Consider the following 20,746-nt stretch of genomic DNA (forward strand, 5'->3'; position numbering starts at 1 on the left):
CTGACTGTATCAAGCCCTCTAACACTACCCAGTCTCCTTGCTGAATAGCTTTGAAAATGAAAATGTATATTTTGGGGGCAGCTAAGTAGCACAGTGGACAGAGAACCAGCCCTGAAATCAAGAGGACCTGAGTTCAAATTTGACCTCAGACACTTAACACTTAGCCCAAATTCATTCTTGGCCCTTGCATTCATACTGCAAATATAGTTTAATAAAAACATTAGATTGTAAATCTAAATTTAGGAGTTCAAATCTCCTTATATGCCCAAGAAAGTTACAAGAACTGCTAACTCTTGACCCTATGCTTAAGCCCCAATGCGTCCTGGCTGTGTGACCCTGGGAAAGTCACTTGTTTAGCCAATCAAGCAACTAGCATTTATTAAGTACCAATTATATATGCTGGACACTGTGCTTAAGTTTTGGGAATAAAAAGAAAAGGGCCTGTTTTCAAGAAGTTTGTAATCTAATGGAGGAGATAACATGTAAACAACATGTAAACAACTGTGTATAAATAGGATAAATTGGAGATAATCAACAGAAGGAAAGCACTAACATTAAGGGGACTAGGGAAAGTTTGCTGCAGAAGATAGGACTCTAGCTGAGACTCAAAATAGTCCAGGGAAGTTAGGAGGTATTGATAAGCAGAGAGAGATCCAGACAGGGGAACAGCTGGTGAAAATGCTCAGAGTCAAAGCATCTTGGGCAAGGGACATCAAGGAAATTCTAGGGAAAACAAGTAAAGAATGACAAGAGAAAACAGACAGACAGAATTACAGACTTCTAAATGAGATTACTGTTATAGTCTGAAGAGACTGGACAGAATTTCCAAGGGTCAAAGAAAGGGATACCGATCAAGCTGGCATTACAGGGGTCTTAAGACAGATGTGATCTTAATTGGAGAATCTAAGGAAGGTGAATTTGGAAACCAAATAGTGAAGAACCTTAAGGGCAACTAGAGCATGGTGACAAGTGGCACAGAGGACAGGAACTTTCACTCTGGTAGCGGGAACATTAATTGACACTTTAAACCTGAGCTAAACTGATGGACAACCCAAAACTGTGCTGATGACTTCCTTTAGCTATACGTAGCAGACATACAATTTATAAAATATCAAGGCTGGAGAAAATCTGCTGCCTGCTGATTCCTAAGTTTTCAGGACAGCAAGAGCCTGACATTGAATTTTTCTTTGGTGCCCTCCCTACTTCTACCTCAGTCCAACAAGAAAAAGTTCAGGCAGCAGATATCTGTCTTTTCAGTTACAGTGGATTAAAAATAATTTTGTTCTGAAAATACTGCAATATTTCTCAATCCAGTTCCAGAGACTCACTAAAATAGTGTCATGGAACCATGGCAAGGAAAACTTATTTTCAAAGTAACAAATCTCCATCACATGTCAAACCACCAGGTGAGTATAAACCAATCAAAATGACTCCAACGAACAGGGTAGAGGAGGGGCAAATTCAATGGACAAAATAGCTAAAAATTATGGTCTTAATATTTTGCCAACTGTGGACGTGAGAATACATACATAATTGTTAACCTTGCAATATACTCCCTCCTCCCCCCAATGGAAGGAAAAGAATCCCTAAGGTGCTCTGGCTAGCTTTCCCTCATACTTCAAGAGAAATTACAGCTCATTTAATAAATTTTCTTTACAACAATACTCCTTGTGAAGTAAGAATTATAATCTTCACTTTACAGATAAAGGGAAGCTCAGAGAGTTTTAAGTGACTCGCACACAGCCCCACAGCAAGTCCAGTGATCTTTCTGAGGGTGCGTGCTCTTAGACGTGCCTCTGGCACAGTTTGGTTGCCTTTCCTCCCAGCTTTCCTTAGGAAGTCTCTCTCCCTCAGCACGAAGTTGCCTCTTCTTGTCCCTGCTACAATTCCTCACCCTAGAGGGTTATACCTGTTGCTTTACACAGAATCATGCCAACACTCTCTCCAATTTACATAGACAGCTGCGATTCATGTAGTTTTATTCCCTTCATGGAACTGTATTTTTTTTTAGAATCATGTGAATACATACCCCAAAAGAGACTCTTCAAGCTGGGTAGATGCTTCCTGCATATTTTGAGCAAGGGCAGTCAAAGGAAGTTTTTTCTGTGAAGCAGAAGGCATATTTTTAGCTCACTTTTATTCAGGACCACTTTGTTTTTTTAAAAATTAACTGATCTTTTATTTTTATATCTCCTTCACTTCCAAATATGCCCCCTCCCTTTACCACATGACAGACAAAATTTTTAAAAAGAAACATTTCAATAAAACAAATTTATACAGCAAGCCAATGTTATATGCAGAGTTCTACAATCGTTATCTTCTAACCCTGCAAAGAGAGGGTTCAGAAGGTACTTTTACTATGCTGTGTCTGATCTCTATTCTTTATACAAATACTATCATACTTACAGAAATTCCCCCTCACAGAATTTTAGGGCTAAAGGAAATCTCAGTGTTTAGAACACTGGAGCTGGAAAATCCATTAGAATAAAGCACAGTATTAGAGCTATAGGAAATCTGGGGTTAAGTGTCTAGAGACTATATAGTATAATCCTCACATTTTATAGAAAAAACAGGCTTGGAGAAAAAAAGTGAATTTTACAAGGTTTAAGAGTTAATAAGTGTTAAAGATGGGGCTGGAACCCAGATCTCCAGATCCCACGTTCAGGGTTACTTCAATTTTACACTACTTCTACAATATGTACACAAGCAAAGCCAAAACTCTGAATAAGAAGAGTTGGTTTTTAGATGAATTCTAAGTCTCTCTATATGGCAGGTGATCAATGCAAAGAGAATCTTTTGATAAACAATCTCAAATATTTTATCCATCTCTGCCTCTTATTATTATATTGCTTATTAGCAATAAGAGTACTAATATGATCTATACTAATAAACTAAGATTTAGAAAGCACTTTCTCAAAACAAGCAATTTGAGAAACAACAGCAATGAAGTACAAATATTATTAATTCCCCAAATATAATGAGATTCAGAGAGATTAAAGTGACTCGCTCCTGGTAAATAGTGTTGATACCCATCAAGATACAATTCAAATGCCACCATCTTCAGAAATTCTGCCCTTTTTACCAAAAGTGAAAGTGATCTTTCCTCTCACTTGATTTCCCAATATCTTGTATTCCCTTTTATTCATCCATCATACTCTAATTTGTACTTTTTCTAATACTAGATTGTAAGTTGTCATTAAGAACAATAACTTATTTATCCTTCTATCTTCCAGCACAATACAAGATATAAAGTAACTCCTTAATAAAAGTCTGCTGAACAAGTAGAAACCGATTTAGAGAAGTCCTTGACTTTTTTTGTGTGCCAGATGAATTTGAGAGTACAGTGAAGCTGATGGAGTCCTTCTAGAAATAATGTCTACCTGCCCAACCTTCCTTATTTAACTGGTCCTGCCTACTACCTCCAAGGTCTCTCTTAAATTCACATTCCCACTGAAAGTGTCCCAGTTTTGCACTTTCTTCATCTCTAATTGGTATTACTATACCAACTCCTCACTCTTTTCTCTGCCTCCAGTCTTTGTCTTTCTTAACCTACCTATCAGGCAGCTGTCAAAATGAGCTCCCTGATACCCAAGTCTCTCTGTGGCTCCTTGTTGCTCAGAGGATAAAATTCCTCTTAACTTTGTAATTCCTTTACTTGATATCTAAGGTCCTTCACAACTAACCTTTAATGTCCATTTCCTGCCTTATTTCATAAATTCTATATTCTAGTCACGTTAACCTATAAGGTATTATTCTCTAGAGTGCCTTCCCATATCTATGCTCTTCCTCATCTTTCTCCCACAAATCTCCCAGACCCTGATTTGGGATGTATATTCTCTACATTTTTATCTGTTGAAATTATTCCTTTTAAAAGCCTCATTTAGAAGCTACTATCTTCATATATCCTTCCTTGAAGGATCTGTCCCTCAACTGAAAGTGATTTCTCCTCTTCAAATTTTCTTTCAGAACTTTGTCTAAGTCTTTCCTATGACCTTAATACATTTTGCTCTACAATTATTCGTATATAGGTATCTTCCCTTTTTCCTCCTCAACACTGTAGCGTCATCATTTTTGTACCCTCAGTGCCTGACAAAATGCAAGTGTTTGCTAAACTGAATTAATTTGTAAGATTAAAGAATCCAAAGACAATTTTGTTTATCCAGATACTCTTAGTTGTTAAAATCATTATAATGCATTGTAGTTATTATCCGACTTAAAGATCTCCTAAAGTGCTGCTCTGATAGCTCATCCCAGAGTGAGGACAGCCTAGGCAAATGGAGAACAAATTCTGGCCTCTCTTGTGGTTTTCTACATTCAAGGGGTTCATCATTACAAGGCAGGGGTCACATAAGAGCAAAGGTTCTTGGCCATAGCAATAAATTGCTAATAAAGGCAGAGAATCCTTATAAGCATTAGGAATAGAAAGTGTGCATCAATGCAACCCAAATCCTAGGTTTATATGCCCCTTTGGTACTACCAACTTTTGTAGTCATTATTTAATGATATTTGATAACCCTATGAGATAGAGCACATAATAGTATCCCCATTTTATAGACAATGAAGGAAAGAGAGGATCAGAGGTTTGCCCATGGTCACAAGGCTAACAGATGATAGCGTATAAACCTGAACCCAAGTTTCTTAATGGCAAGTGCTACTTTCACAATACTACGCCTCCTTTCTTGCCAGTCTGTGCTAAATTCTGATTAATTTATTTGAAGAGAACTGATCAGTGCTGTGGTTTTTGTTTCATACTTCCATTTCCTTCACATGGGAAACTGAAGAAGAGCAGTTGTTCTAAGAGAAAGGAAAACCATGCTGTCAAGTTTCCTACAAGTTGCTACCTATTCTGTGGCATTTAAGCAAAGAAGCATGCAAGTGCCTGCATACTGCCTCCTCTTCCTTTATTCAGCTTGTTGACACAGGTAGGAGGCACAAGGGATGGAGGATTGGATTCTGAGTCAAGGACAACTTGTCTACTTTCCTCAAGGACGTATCTGCTATAATTCTGAGGAAGACACTCTTGGCCTCAGTTTTCTCTGGGTTGTTTAAAAAAAAATTATAACTGTGCCTAACTCACAGGGCTGTTATAAGCAGTAAATAATATAAGTATGGGGCTCTGCAAACCTTATAAATGATGATGAAGACTCCAAAAAAATGTAGGAAAAATACTGGACTTAGAAAACCAGGGTTTGAAAATCATTTGGGCCCATGACTAATATGTAAATATTTTTTAAATTATTGTACATATACTATATCAGATTGCTTGCTATCTTGGGAAAGGGGAGGTAAGAAAGGAAAGGAGAAAAAATCTGGAATCCAAAATCTTACAAAAATTGAATTTTGAAAACTATCTTTATATGTAATTTGGAAAAATAAAATACTATTTAAATAAAATGTTTAAAAAGGAAAATCATTTGTGTGTGACCTTAAAAATAAGCCCCCTTACCTCTGAGTCTCAGTTTCCTTATTTGTAAAATAAGCAGAGAAGACATTGCAATTCCCTTTCAGTTCTAAAATGCTCGGGGAATTCTTGAAAAAAAATGAGTGGATTAGACTATATACAACCTCTTTGGTCCCTTCTAACTAAATTCTTTGATCTATCATAAAGCTTAAGGTTCCCTCTAACTTTATGACCTACATTCCAAGGATGTTTCCAGCATTAATATTCTAGTTTAGATTTTCCATGTTTCAAGGTTCCTTTTAGGATCCTACATTCTCCAAGTCTGTCAAACTTAAGTTGGACTAGATCAGAAGTGTCAAATATGTCCCACCTCCACCCCTCATGCCAATCAGGTTAAAGTATAATTGGGAAATAGTTTTTAAAAAAATAAATGAAAATATAATAGAACAAAGACAATGTTACTATATGGTTTCTGAGTCAATCTTCAGGGATCTTTATGTACAGTTTAGTGACTCTGTTTCCATTTGGCACCACTGGACTGGATTATGTGGGGGAGGCTCTCTAGCTCTAAGGTTCTATGATCCTACGATTAACTTTCCCATGTATAAATGACTATTATTAGAAGGCTAATTAGGTTCATAAGATTCAACATTCATATATAATCTAAGAACTTATAAAGTAAGGGGCAGAACTGCCAGATGGATTACAGTGCAAGAGAATGAAAGCACCCTCTGTGCTCAGCTGGTGTTGTGTGGGAACCCCAGGGTGATCCGAACTGAATAAGTGCATTCTTTTCAGTCCGTGTCAAATGCTAACGCAGTCTTTCAAAACACCTATCACTGAGGAGGAAGGAAACAATGCAAGTGAGTGGGGCTCAGGACACAACAGGCTGTCGACAAAGGAATGTTACTGCTGGCAAAGCTTCTTGGGGCTCCAAACAGCAACATATGGGGTTCCACCCATTCTATTCTAGAGCAACACTGACTTAGGGGCAAGGCACCTGATCAAGAAAGCCAGAGAAGAAAACAAACATATCTCCCAAAGGTCAAATACTTACATGTCGTTTATCCACATCTGTGCCAAACTGGCCTTGGAAACATGCTAAGAGGCGCTTGTGAGAATGATGGCACACTGACCGCACTGTGTCGAGCCGTCTCTCAATCTAGTAAGGAAGAGAGAAAAAAGTTTTTTTTTTTCCTTTGGTATGTTTATTAAGTCTGTGTTGGCACAGTAAAAACTAATCCTATCTGAGTTTTGTGGGGTGACCATCTTCTACCTGGTTAAGTAATCCCTTGACATAATTAAACTGAATAGACAGAAATTGAATTCCATTCAATCCAAATATTGATTAAAGCCACTACATACATAGCTTTATGTTAGACTGAGATATTTCCAAGACGATAACAAAACAAAACAAAACAAAACAAAAAGTTCAATATCAAGTTTACATTCTAAAGGAAAATAAAACATGTAGGTGGTTAAGTAAGCACAAGATTAATTTGGAAAAATACTTGTAAATTATCCTTTATTGTTATTATTGCAAAGTATTATAGTCTGCTTATCTTCTTCAACTTGACCAGATTATTTCCACTTAAAATTTAGTTAAATTCCATCTAATCTCTGTTAATAGGGATAGGAATGTAAAACTGTAATTTCATTAGTGTAGAATAGTCATAGGTGAGTGTACCAAACTTCTAAACAGATGCTAAGAGTATTCAGAGGATAAGTGATTTTCCCACAGTCACATAGCCAGCAACTAGAATCCAGGATTTTCTCACTTGAAGACTATCTCTCTATCTTCTCTGTATGTAGACTCTCTTCTATCCATAACATTAGAAAAAGATCTCATATAGCACAGGTATGAAGACACCTTTGACCCTGGTTACCAAATCTGACCCTGTCCCAACTCAGTCCTGAGTAGGTATCACCTATGTCCAAACATTTATTAAGAACCTGTTATGGTGCAGAGTCATACATTGTAGGATAAGAGCAACAATAGTCACTGGCATGGTACTTTATATTTTATGTTATTATATTTTACATTATATTATATAAAATGTTAGATATATTTTAAATAAAAAACAGCTCTGGAAAGCAAGCAAACTCATTATAATGTAAATGGCATTTTACAGGTGAGAAAATGCAATTCAAGGAGATGAGGTGGCTCAGCCATGGTCACACACCTAAGGGTAAGGTGGATCCGTGGATCTTGTTCTCTGGATCTACTGGTTCTTCTTCCTCTATATTTCGAGTTCTAAATTCCCCTTTAGCTCCAAAAGCCCTTAAATTTCAGATTCGATAGTTCTGTTTATTGATTGGTAGATTTTACTGGTTCAGGTAAGGCTAGGATTATCATTAGGCGATTTCACCTTGTCACCTCAATGTAATTAAACATCATGAGAAAAAAATGAAACTGTCTAAGCAAAATTGATTATAATATCTAGGAACTGGTTTATATTTTTAAAATTATAAACAAGCTTTTTGTGGTTTGGTTTTATTCTTAGTATCCTTCTAAAGTCAGTCAATACATATAAGGAAGCAAAAATTTTAAAAAATACTCTCAAAGAATAATAAAAAACAGATTTGAATTTATAAATGTTTTAAGGTTTGCCAAATTTCTCTCTCTCTTTCTCTCTCTCTCTCTCTCTCTCTCTCACACACACACACACACACACACACACACACACACACACACGCACACATGCACACACGCACACACGCACACTCACACACAATTTCATTTACTAGATCCTAGAAAGGGTCCTTGCACATAATGGCTTTGTAAATCTATGTGGAATGAACGAGGTCTCCAAGTTGGAAGAGCTGTGCATGAAGAACCCATGCACTAAACACTGATGTTGGGAGAAGACTGTGTCAATGAGAGCATCTATTTGGAGAAGGAATGCAGTGAATCTACATTTTGATGATACATTAAAACCAACAGGAAGCCCTTAGGAATGATTTTCTATTTTGAAGAAAGGTCCCAAAATTAAAACAAAAACAAAAACAAAAAAACAGAATAAACTTCAAAGTTATAAACATTTGAAGTAACATTGTAATTTGGAGCCTCTCTGTCAGTGGATCTCTAACATAACAGATTTTATCTTTGTATCCCATGCCCATTTACAACTCCTACCAAGCAAGCTAGACTGACTAGAATACTAGTCTTAATGACTAGACTACTAGTCAGTAAGATTATCACCACTGTTTTCCTCAAACCCCCAGCAATCAGCTTTTTACACAAAGATAAACAAAACTAATTATTAGCTCTATTACAACAACAGAAATAAGTTTCCCAAAGCAAAACAATTTAGCTTCCAGCTCTGCAAAGGCAAAATTTTTTTATGTTACTTCATTTTCCACCTTTGAGAACTGTCATAAGAAATTATGAGAAATGTCATAAATTGAATGGTTTCCAGACATTCTGGGAGGGAAAAAAGATTTACTTTGTCAGATACAAAAAAAGGTGCATTTCACACTAGAAGAGCTGACTTGTATTTAGTCTCCAACTGTACTGTGGTCTCATATTCATGGTCTCACAGATCAAAGAATGTTAAGAGCGTAGAGCATGCATCAAAGAAGGCAAAGATACAGGAATGGCTTTATAATATAGACTGTCAGACCTCAGTCTTCAGATGAAGTAACATTTGTAGCGCATAATGTAATGCATATGGTAAATACTTAATAAATGCTTGCTGCTCTTCTTCTGAAATGTTAAAAGTAGAAGAGATCTCAGAGATAATTTAGTTTCATCACCAATTTTAGCGATAAGAAAACTAAGGTATGCTGACAAGACCACAGACAATTCAAAGCAGAGTCTAAAAGTATTCATTTGAAACTGTAATGTTCAGGCTAACTTTCTGGAGGACTTTGGGACCAGCTTTGATCTTAGTGCAGGAGGCAGGACAGCCACCACGAGGCTGGTCAAAGATAGAATGTCTATCTTAGCTCTTATATACCTTATTGTAATTACATCATTACAGCATACTGAGTATGTGTGAACTAGAGAATCATCACATCACCAAATTAAGTGTGTGTGTGTACATATGTACATGTATATATACATACATACACGTGTGTGTATGTGTGTGTGCATGTATATATATATATATATATATATATATATATGTATACTAGAAAACCATCAATTCATCAATCCCACTGAATTAACACCTTGTTATAAGTATTCTCATTTCAAGTATACTTCTCCAGAGTTTGGCCCTCTACATGAAATCATGAACTAATATGACATACAATAGTAAAGGATTACAGTGGTTCCCACAAAAATATGTGTAAATCATGTCTTTATTATTAACCATTTATTTGCATTTGATGGTTTTGTAGAACATCCCAGAAACAACAGGCATTACAAAGAAACGAAATGAATCAATAGTGACAGACTAAAGTGAAGAGGTCCAAATATTGAAAGCTCATCATAACTGAATCCCTTCCTACCTTTCCAGGCTTTTCACAGCGTAGCCCTTCACTTCCACACCCTCTACCATCCAGTAATATTGACCAATCTGTACTTCCTTGAGTAGACAACACTCCAGAACCCAAGTCTATGACCTTACACTAGCTATCTGTTCCCTCTCTTCCCCCGGCCTGAAAAACTTTGCATCCCCATCTCTTTTCTACTAGCTTCCTTAGCTCAAAGCCCAACTTCTAGAGGAAACCTTTCCTGTTTTTTTTTCCCCAACTCCTCATCAGTATTTTCTCTCTGAGATTGCCCTTGGACTGTATACAGCTGGTATGTACCTAAGTATTTACATATTGTTGACCCATTAAAATGTATACTCCTTGAGGGTGAGGATTATTTTTTCTTACTTTCTTTGTATCCCTAACACTTAAGCACAATGTATTAAATGTTTATTGATTGATTTTTTTTTATTCTTTATCACAAAGGATGATTTTCTGGAAAAGGAAGAAAAGAGTGCTATTTTTAAAAATGAAAATACTATAAACAAAAAAATGATATTTTTTTAAAAACAAGGACTTTAGTAAAAATCAGATTAATTATACTACCACTAGCCAGATGTGGGCAGGCCAGCACTCACACCTTGATTAAACTCAAGTTCTGGATTCTTCAGCTATATTACATGGCAAACCCTAAATAACTTTGTAGTCATAAGTTGTTATGAGTTCAAATGTTGGAGTTCCTGTTCTTCTCAAGGCAAAGCCGGTTTAGAGGCTTGGAGCCCTTCAGATGTCTTCAAATCCAAAGGTTCTGTCCTTCAGCCTCTGCCTCTTCCGCCTCCAACCAAGACAGAGATGGAAGGTCTCTCTTATCTCCTTCTGGGGAGCCCAGCCACCAACCTGCCGCGGAGAGAGGGCTTCTGGCGTAGCTCCACTGAAATCCATCAAAGTGTTCTCTGCACCAGAGTCGTTCCTCTCGAGTCCAGCGCGATCAGCCAGCCAAGAGGAAAAAATGTATTCTGCCATAGATCCCTCATCGCTGGCCTTTTATCTGCCTCTTCTGAGAGAATGGGATTATGGGTTTTCTCCCATAGTGCTCTCTGGCCCAATGAGCTTTAAGGGAGGTGTGGACTCCCTGAAAGTAGAAAGTCTACTTTGTGAAGCTAGCATACTTGTGGACTCCAATGAGTAAAGGTGGGAACACAAGCCTTGTCTTGATTAGTTCTACTTAGTACCTTGTTTCAGGTTCTGGCCAAAACATCTTCTTGTAAGATTAGATCAACTCTAATTAGTTAGCAGTTAGTAAGGATTCCAACAATAAGTGAGCCCATTTCCTTCTCTAAGCTTCCTTTGTAAAATGAGTAGATTCAAAATTAACTTTAAGGAAGCGAATTTGTTGGTGATTTAATAAAATAATAAAAAAGACATTTATGAAGCATCCAATTTTTATAAAAAGGAACCAATTCTTCCTTATAAAACACCTACTACTGAATTATGTGGATACTCCATGTAAAGTGCTCTCTGAATAGTAGTGCTCCTCAGAGGAAATGATGAATACTATTGGGTATGCTACAAAATTTCTCATATACTGCAGATTAAAAAAACCAACAACTTGTAAATGTGTTTAATATGAATTTTATTAATCTAGCATATATAGTACCTAAAGTAAACTATTTGCAAAACAAGTAAAACTTAACTATTACAAAAATAAATGCATCAGACCTTGAACTTGAAAAGACCTCAACAAAAATAGCTATACTTGCTGGAAACTGTGTATGTCTGAATCTTCTAACTCTTTTGCTATGTTGCCAACTTTAAATGTTCACACAATTTCTCACCAAAAAGAATACTGTGGTAAGAATTAAAAAAAGAAAAAAGAAAAAAAGAAAAAGGTAATCCTTGATTTAAGACACTTAAATGTAATCACTTTAACCCCAGACAAATGAGGTCCCTACTCTGGTCCTCAAACTTTGAAGGACATCTCTCATAATATATGCAAAAATTATAAAAGACAGTGGGCTGTCTGAAGTACTCTAACTTTTAGGTATTAGCTATCAAATGATATTGAAAACTTTATTTCTGAAAATGAAGATATGGCTATTTAGTGGGGGGGGTGTTTCCCTTTTACTAAATCTTTTTATTTTTCAAAACATATGTGTGGACAATTCTTCAACATTAGCCCTTGCAAAACCTTGTGTTCCAATTTTTACTCCCTTTCCCCACCCTCTCCCCTTGGACGGCAAGTAATGCAATATATGTTAAACATGGAAAAATATATGCTACATCCAATATATGCATAGATATTTATACAATTATTGTGCCATACAAGAAAAATCAAATCAAACCAGAAAAAAAGAAAAGCAAAATAAAATGCAAACACACAACAACAAAAAGAGCGAAAATGTTATGTTGTAATCTACACTCAGTTCCCACAGTTCTTTCTTTTCATCACTGAACAATTGGAACTGGCCTGAATCATAGCATTGTTGAAGAAAGCCATGTCCATCAGAATCTTGTTATTGTCGTGTATAATGATCTCCTGGTTCTGCTCATTTCACTTAGCATCAGTTCATGTAAGTTTCTCCAGGCCTCTTTGAAATCATCCTGATAATCATTTCTTACAGAACAATAATATTCCATAACATTCATATACCACAATTTATTCAGCCATTCTCTAGTTGATGGGCATCCACTCAGTTTCCAGTTTCTAGCCACTACAAACAGGGCTGCCACAAACATTTTGGCACATACAGGTCCCTTTCCCTTCTTTAGTATTTCTTTGGGATATAAGCCCAATAGAAACACTGCTGGATCAAAGGGTATGCACAATTTGATAACTTTTTGGGCATAATTCCAGATTGCTCTCCAGAATGGTTGGATTCGTTCACAACTCCACCAACAATGCATCAGTGTCCCAGTTTTTCCGCATCCCCTCCAACATTCATCATTATTTTTCCCCGTCATCTTAGCTAATCTGAGAGGTGTGTAGTGGTATCTCAAGAGTTGTCTTAATTTGCATTTCTCTGATCAATAGTGATTTGGAACACCCTTTCATATGAGTAAAAATAGTTTCAATTTCTTAATATGAAAATTATCTGTTCATATCCTTTGACCATTTATCAATTGGAAAATGACTTGAATTAGCTATGGCTATTTCTAATGAGCTGAGGCATTGTTCAGAGTAGGAATGAAGTGAGTAAGCACTGTGTAACTCTTCCTTGAATGTCTGATGAATAGTTTTGTGAATAACTGAGAGGAAGGACAAAAGGGGAAGATTCATTTTTTAAAACCAGTCAGTGGTTGCACAAGCTACATGGAATTGTAACATTGCAAATTGTTGAGTGGACTACCATGGTATCTCAGATTTAGACAGTTGTTTTAACTTTACAATTCAGTGTTTTAAATCACAATGCATCTAATGAAAAGATGAATGTTGTAAATGAATTATTCTAAATCTTCATCAATAACTAAATGTAACTCATAAGGGCTCATGAATTTTGTAACATTTTTAAATAAAATTGTTTACATAGACAAGAGTCTAACAAAAACATTTCTTCCCCCACCCCACCCCCAAGACACCTCCATACCTCTCACACCATAGGGGCAGCCCAGGTGGCAGAATAAGTGAAAAATCACCCACGACTAATTGCTTCTATTTCTTCTTGTCTTACTTCCTCTCAACCTCTTCTAATCACTCACTCAATTGAAACTGTTCCATTTGAGAGAGCAAACTCTTAAATGATAAATTATCACTTTTCAGTCTTTACTCTTACTGACCAATACTGACCATTCCCTCAGGCATACAGTTTTTTCCTGCTTTTGTGACAGTCATTAATAAGTTACCACAGAAAAAAAAATAAGCATAATCATATGGGGAGAGAGAGGAAATGAAATTTTGATGAAGTAAAAGACTTCCAAGCATTTCTGACAAAAAAAAGAAGAGTGACATCATAAAAAATGAAGTATAAACACAAGTCAAGAAAAAGATAAAGGGTAAATAGGAAATATAACCATAAGGATTTTACTAAACATGGGCAAATTGCTTACATTTTAATATAGGGAGATGATCTTCATGTCATCTTTGAATTCTATTATCATCATGAAGAGAATTTAATTAGAAGACCTGGAAACAGCTCTTTTATGTCTCATTAATCCAAAAAAAAAAAAATGCAATTGGAGGAAAAGAAGAATATACTAGAATATGAGGGATGCAAAGGAGAGGAGGAGAGAGAAAGTTAAGAAAAATCATCTTATGTAAGCTGGATGGAAAAGATGGGGCTAGGTGGACACATGAGCTTTACTGTCATGTGAACTGGTCAAAGGAGGATAAATACACATACACAAATAGGGAAAAAAGGGAGAAGTGAGAATTAGGGATTACATTAAGAAAGTGATTAGTTTTAAGCAAAACAAACTTTAATGTGGGATAAACAAAAAGATTTATAACTTTTTGCAGGGCATAAAAAGAGAAGGTTTTCATCAACTGGGGAATGGACAAACAAGTTAAGATATATACATGTGACAGAATACTAATGTGTTCTACGAAATGTTGAAGGGAATGGTTTCAAAGAAACCTGGGAAGATTTGTATGAAATGATGCAGAAAGAAGTGAGCAAAATCATAAGAACAATTTATGTAAGGTCACAAATATTATAAAATGACTTTGAAAGAATGCAGAATGAGACATATTCTTTTGGTGAAATGACTAATATGGAAATTTGTTTGGTTAACTACATATGTTTATGATGGGTTTTTCTTTTTCATGGAATACAAAATGTAATTAAAAAACAAACAAACAACAATCTTCCCTTATCACATCTGTTGTCTTATCCTGTAGCCCCCTTCTCCCCTTGGTGAGTCCTTCCTAAGGTCTCCATTTTGGTAAGGGGTCCAGAGCAGCCAACCTTCATCTCCCTCCAGACTGTGTTTATAACTTTCCCTATACCATGAGCCTGACATAATATTTCCCGTCTTCCCCAGCAACTGAATCTCCTTCTTAGATGCTCTCTTCTCCCAATAGAATATTAGCCCTTCAACTGCAAAAGCTGCTTTTCTTTTTGCTTAATTTGCAATCCCAGTCCTGTACATAATAAACACTTAAAATACTTGCTGACTGAGACTGACTAAACTCAAATGGCAACCTCTTTCAAACTTCCCAATTTCTATTTAGCTACTAGTATCTTTTTAGTCACTTTAGTTTGTAGTCCTAGCTCATACTTATTTTCTCTCTAAAATACTCTACATAACCAATCTCAACCATAATTCTTCAATTCAGCACTTAGAAAACTTCACAAAGTGGCTCAAGCTCACCTTACCACGCTTATTTCAAATTGCTTTATATTCTCTACATTACTTTACTTCTAAATCAACCTATTCATTATTTCCCAAATTCAGCATTCTATCTTGTCCCTGGGCTTTTGTTTAGGTCGTCTGCTAGTCTTGAATATATTTTGTTCACATTATTATCTCTTAAAAACTCCAGCATCCTTCCAGATCACATTAGGTCCAGGACTATCTTATATAGGAAGGCTTCCCTGCTGTCCATATTATTATTTTCTCCCTCTCCATTTTTCCTGTGTTTGCTTACTTCATCTTCACACCCATTCTCATTTAGAAAAATGTAATTTCCTTAAGTTAAGGCAGGAATTGCTTCTTTTCTTTCTTTTTTTTTTTTTTTTTTTTTTTTGTCTTTTCTTCAGATACCTAGCAAGTAACCTAATAGTAGGCTACATAATGACTTGGTAAATGGTCATCAATATGAATTTAATTTGTTAGATGAAGGGGCTAGGCTAGCTCTAAATCTGACTCTGTTGAGTGACAACATAAATACAAAGACCCTCTTAATTATCCAATATTTGAATTAAGAGAGTTCTATGTACTTGACAGGAAATGCATGTCTTCTCTCAAAGAGATATAAGTGCACAGCAGTTCCTCAAATGTTGATTTAAAAATGGGCTTTCTCATTCCAATGTAGAGAATTTAACAGGCTAAAGATGAATGCTCAACCAAATTCACTCTTCTCCTTAATCAGCGTCATTGGAACCCTACTTTTACAAAGAAATATAAACTCCTCAAGTTGGCACCAATACCATGAAATGATATTACTGATCTAGTCAAAAGAAGGCTGGGATAGACATAGTAAATGATATGGGAAAAATGCCAAACTGGGGCCAATAGTAACAGCTGACTGCCTGGGATGCAAACATCTATGTCATCAAACTCAAGAAGTAAAGTTAAGATTTTTTTTTTAAATAGCATTTTTCAGTTCTCTAGGTCACTGAAGAAAAGGAAAACACCCTAAACTTGCTTATGAAAAGAGAAAAGAACAAATGCACATTACTAAGAGCAATCAGTAGGTGTTAGTAATCACAGTGGAGTCAAGTTCAAGTGCCCCTCTGGCAAAAAAGCAAAAGGAACCCTACTGTAATCATTTATTGCATATTTTTAAAATGAAGCTTTTATAAAATATTAGCATTAGGAAATGAAAATTAAAAGGGAGAGGTCTAGAGTTTAGTAATTCATAAGAAACTATTTAAAAATACTTTATTAAAAGCTCAGTATGAATGTATAATGAAGCTCAAAAACACCAGGTGCTTGAAGAGTAGCCCAGCATGACTAACTGGCAAAATAAAAAAAGATAATAATAAAGGAGAAATATATTTTAAAAACTAAAAATCTAAGAGGACAGGGAAGGCCCCTGAGCTTGATAGTTCAGATGTAAGTAGTGTTTAGGAGTCAAGAAGCTTGAGTTTTAGACATGGTACCACCATTAACTTATTCTATGGTCATAAGCAACATTTCTCTTCTCTGGGTCTCAGTTTCTTTATCTATAAAAAGAAGGAAATGGACTAGTTGATGTCCAACAAAACTTCTAGCTCTAACATTCTAGACTCTATTCTCTAAGTTTCCTTCCTGCACTAACATTCCATGATCATGATACAATCTGGTAAACCATATTTCCAGAGTACTCTTTTTTTTTTTTTTAACAACCCTGTGAAGTCAATAAAGTCTTTAAAAATCCTTATTTTATAGATGAAAAAGCAAGGTCAAAAATGTCCTTAAAATCCTTATTTTATGGGTGAAAAAGCAAGGATCTGATTTGTTTATGGTTATACAGTATCAGAGTTCAAGTTCAACTCTTGGACCTTCTACTTCAAAATCTAGTGATCTTTCTGCCACATTGAAATTCAGATCAAATATAAATTAAACACTGCAAAAAAACATTTACAAAGCACTTACTGAATGTTGTGCACTGTGTTAGGAGGTGAAATAATGCAAAACTAATAGACAAGACACTAACAGAGATAGTTACAATACATAATTCCATATGATACACGCATCTGAATTACAAAATAAGTGTTAAATGAGATCTGAGGCCTGTCCTAAACAGACATGTGGATCTCTATGGATATATATGTAAACACGTCATCCCTCCAGACTGTATTTTTCTTTTCTTTGTATCCCCATCACTAGCACAGTGTCTGATGCATAGAAGAAACTTAATAAATCTTCCTCACTGACTACAAATCAGGGGTGATAAGGAAAGACTTCCTAAAGACAAGGCCTTAGTTTTTAAAAGATGGGTTAATTTCAACCAAGTAAGATAGGAGGCCATGCATATCAAGCAGTAGTCTAATTTTCCTCATCCATAAAAAGGAAAGGTTTGGATTAGAAGATCTCTAAATTAATGTCTGGCTCTAAATTATAATTTTAGATTGATTCTGGGAACTTCAGATCAATGCATTTCACTTCTTCACTGGAAAAGTCAGTGGAACCTAAGATAGACACCCAATCACTGAAGAGTGAAATAAATATAACCTAAAGGAAAGCAGATAAGCACTGTGGTTTCTACAACAGGAAATTAGGCCTGACTAGTCTCTTAAGGTTCCGAGTGGGTAAATATACACTTGAAGAAGGGGAACTATTATTTAGAATTTCAAAACTGCCTTGACAAAAACTTCTTACCAAAGGCTTAAAAAAAAAATTAAGACTAGGGATTAAAAAACTTCTCACCAAAGGTTTAAAAAAAAAATTAAGACCAGGAATTAAGAGGTTATTTGTCCAGATTTAAGGAGCTGGTTTAGAGAAAAAGGTAGGGGAGAAATATTCATCTTGATAAATGAAAAAAATGCAAACAGTGGAGTTTGCCAAGAATTGATGAAAGGACCCAGAAGTTAAACCCCTTCACATTCTGGCTACCATCCACTCTGCCAATTAGTTGTGGGTTTTTTTTTAAATTATTCCCTACCTTCACATACTCTCTGAGTCAACTTAGCCTTCTAGCTATAATTGTGTAGATTTCATCTCCTATCTAAGTGTTGCTGCATAAGTGGTTCCCCTAGTCTGGAATGTACCCCTCTTTACTTGTGCCTCCCCAGAGCCTCAGCACAGGCACCACTGCTTATAAGAGGTTTTTCCTGATTCCCTGCTTTAAGTACTTTGTCCCTCTCAAAACTGCTTGGTTTATACTTTGTATTTATTTATTTATAAATGTATCATACCCTTACTCAAATGTGACTTCCTCAAGGGCAGAGGCTATTTGGAGTTACTGGTCCTTTTTTATCCCCAAAGCCTAGCAGAGTGCATCAAAAAGGTAATAAATGTTCATTGAATCACAAAGTATCTTGAGAATAAAGCTCACAAACAAAAAAGTACATACAGATAATAGACAAACATTTATGCAATGCCCTGGGGACAACAAAAATAAAGAGAAAGAAAACAATCCCTGACTTCTAAGGAGCTTTACATATTATCAATTATAAATAGATAGATGTTAGCCTGGAATTATGTATTTCACTAACTCTCAAAAGATTCTGGTATTGGCTCCATTCTTCAAAGTTTTGGTCAAATACATAAATAGTATATTTATTGTATAGTATATATTGTATAGCATATTGTCAAAAGAAGAAATAATTAAAAAAAAAAAAGTCAGGGATTAATACACTGCATGATTAGAACTGGGATCCAAAAGGATATTATCAGGTGGGAATGGTGGCCTCAAGCTAACAAGATGAAATGTTAGAGATAACGCAAGGTCAAACAGGTCTCATGAAACAAAAACAGTATGATTCAATGAAGTAATCCCATCCTCTTATGTTTCCAATATCACTTTTCAGATATCAGCTTGAGAGTAGAGACTGTGCCATCATGTACAATTTTATACTGATTTCTTCAAGCAGTAATTTCTCAATAAATATTTCTTCAATGAATGAAGAGTCTTTATAGTATCTATGGATTCTAAAATAGATAGTAAAAAAAAGTTTTAAAAGCTTTCTTAGGGAGAGGAAAATAACCTTAGGGACATTTTCCCAGAGAAGGTAGCCTACTCATATATTATTCCTCCTTTCCCAAAATGTCTTCTCCCATAATAAATGCTTTCCTTTTGTTTTACCTTCTATAATTCCCCCAAAGATATAATTGAATTAACTAGATAATCCATTAGTATAATGGAAATATTGCTAAGGCAATGAAGATGTTATCACTCATTCACACCTTACCAGTTATCCTATTTCTCTTCTAAAACCTAGATGAATTAAATTACAACTAAGGGAAAGAATGATGTGATTTAGTGAGAAGTAAAGATTAAGTGGTTAATATTGGAATATGGAACATTTTAAAAAACATGAATGCAGTGCCACAGTTTAGGACAATATAGAACTTGGGCCACTGGAAGGATGAATAACTGTAGGAAAAAATATAGTTCAATACAAAGACAAACTACCCACTTTTAAACTAACAAAAATATTTATCAATCACCTATACTGTGCAGAACATGGTACTAGGCAACAAAGGAAGATTCAAATGTTTATTTAAGATACAGTACCTGCCTTGAAGGAACTCACCACCTCTGAGGCACTGGAAATAATTTTTTGCACATAGATGTCAATAAAAATTAATTGAAGAAATTAATTTAAAACTGTGCCTAATGTCTATACCTAACTCAGAAAAGAGGAAGAAAACTTTCTTCTTACTCCCTTCTGCAAAGCATACTTTATATATGGGCAGAGTTATCCTTGAAATAAAGATGTCAGTGATTAGACACCAATGGTACAAAACATCCCTTGATTTTCAGTGGCATGATCGACCATAAATTGATCTAAACTATTTTCGATATTATTTCTGTTCTATTCTTGTACTATTTCTTGGGGTCACAAATTATGTAAATTAATTCCCCCATCTAATTTTTAAACTGGTCTTAATTGGCCCCAAACTGACTATTTTCAAGCTAGAGGGATGCTGTCGTGTAATATATGAAGGATTTGGAAAAGTCATCCATGTTTCCACATTCTATAATTTTTGGGGTATTATAAATTTCAATAATTCAGTCCAATTCAACATATATTTATCAAGATTTCCTGCCGAGATAAATGGGTTCCTGTCTATATAGGAGCCAGACTACTCGGCTACAACACATATAAAGAGAAAAGTCACAGAATATAAGCACTTATATAGATATGAGATCATCTAGTCCAGTGTTTCCCAAAGTGTGCTATGCGTACCCCCAGGGGTATGGGAAGAGTTTAGTGGGGGTACCCATTGCACCGGAGTTTTGTGGGGATATGCACTGCACCGTGCTTAGGTGGGCCTAATTCTACGTTCTCATAAATCAAGTCAAGACAATCTTGTGAGGCATGAGATGGTCCGGGTGTGACACAGTGTGAATATACCACACTTTGTTACAGAGACAACTTACTTTGTGAATAGTTAGTGGCTTCTCCAGGTGCTTGTGTATTTTTAGCTTTTGTGCAATTTTTCTTATAAGAAAGGTTTGTTATGTGCTTTAATAAATCCCACTGATTTTGATTATTTTTATATAGAAGGATGAAATTGTTTGTGCTGAGATAACAGATCATCATAATTTGTTTCTCTGGTTGTTAATTTTAATCTGAGATGAGGCTCCATATCCAATAGTCTGTTCCTTTTTTTCAA

The 20,746-nt window shown here is 35.6% G+C and overlaps 1 protein-coding gene across 4 annotated transcripts in view; it reads right to left on the reverse strand.

Moving 5' to 3' along the window:
- The window catches only part of ARHGAP17 (Rho GTPase activating protein 17), a 129,381-nt gene that overhangs the window by 40,735 nt on the left and 67,900 nt on the right, over positions 1–20,746 (reverse strand). For all 4 annotated transcript variants that reach the window (XM_051967246.1, XM_051967269.1, XM_051967254.1 and 1 more), the window contains exons 3-4: positions 6,459–6,563; positions 2,030–2,103 (exon numbers count right to left, since the gene is read on the reverse strand). In XM_051967246.1, coding sequence (XP_051823206.1) covers positions 2,030–2,103; positions 6,459–6,563 — 179 coding nt within the window. The remainder of the gene's footprint in view (positions 1–2,029; positions 2,104–6,458; positions 6,564–20,746) is intronic.

This window comes from Antechinus flavipes, chromosome 1 (assembly GCF_016432865.1).
Source record: "Antechinus flavipes isolate AdamAnt ecotype Samford, QLD, Australia chromosome 1, AdamAnt_v2, whole genome shotgun sequence".
Classification (NCBI taxonomy): Eukaryota; Metazoa; Chordata; class Mammalia; order Dasyuromorphia; family Dasyuridae; genus Antechinus; species Antechinus flavipes.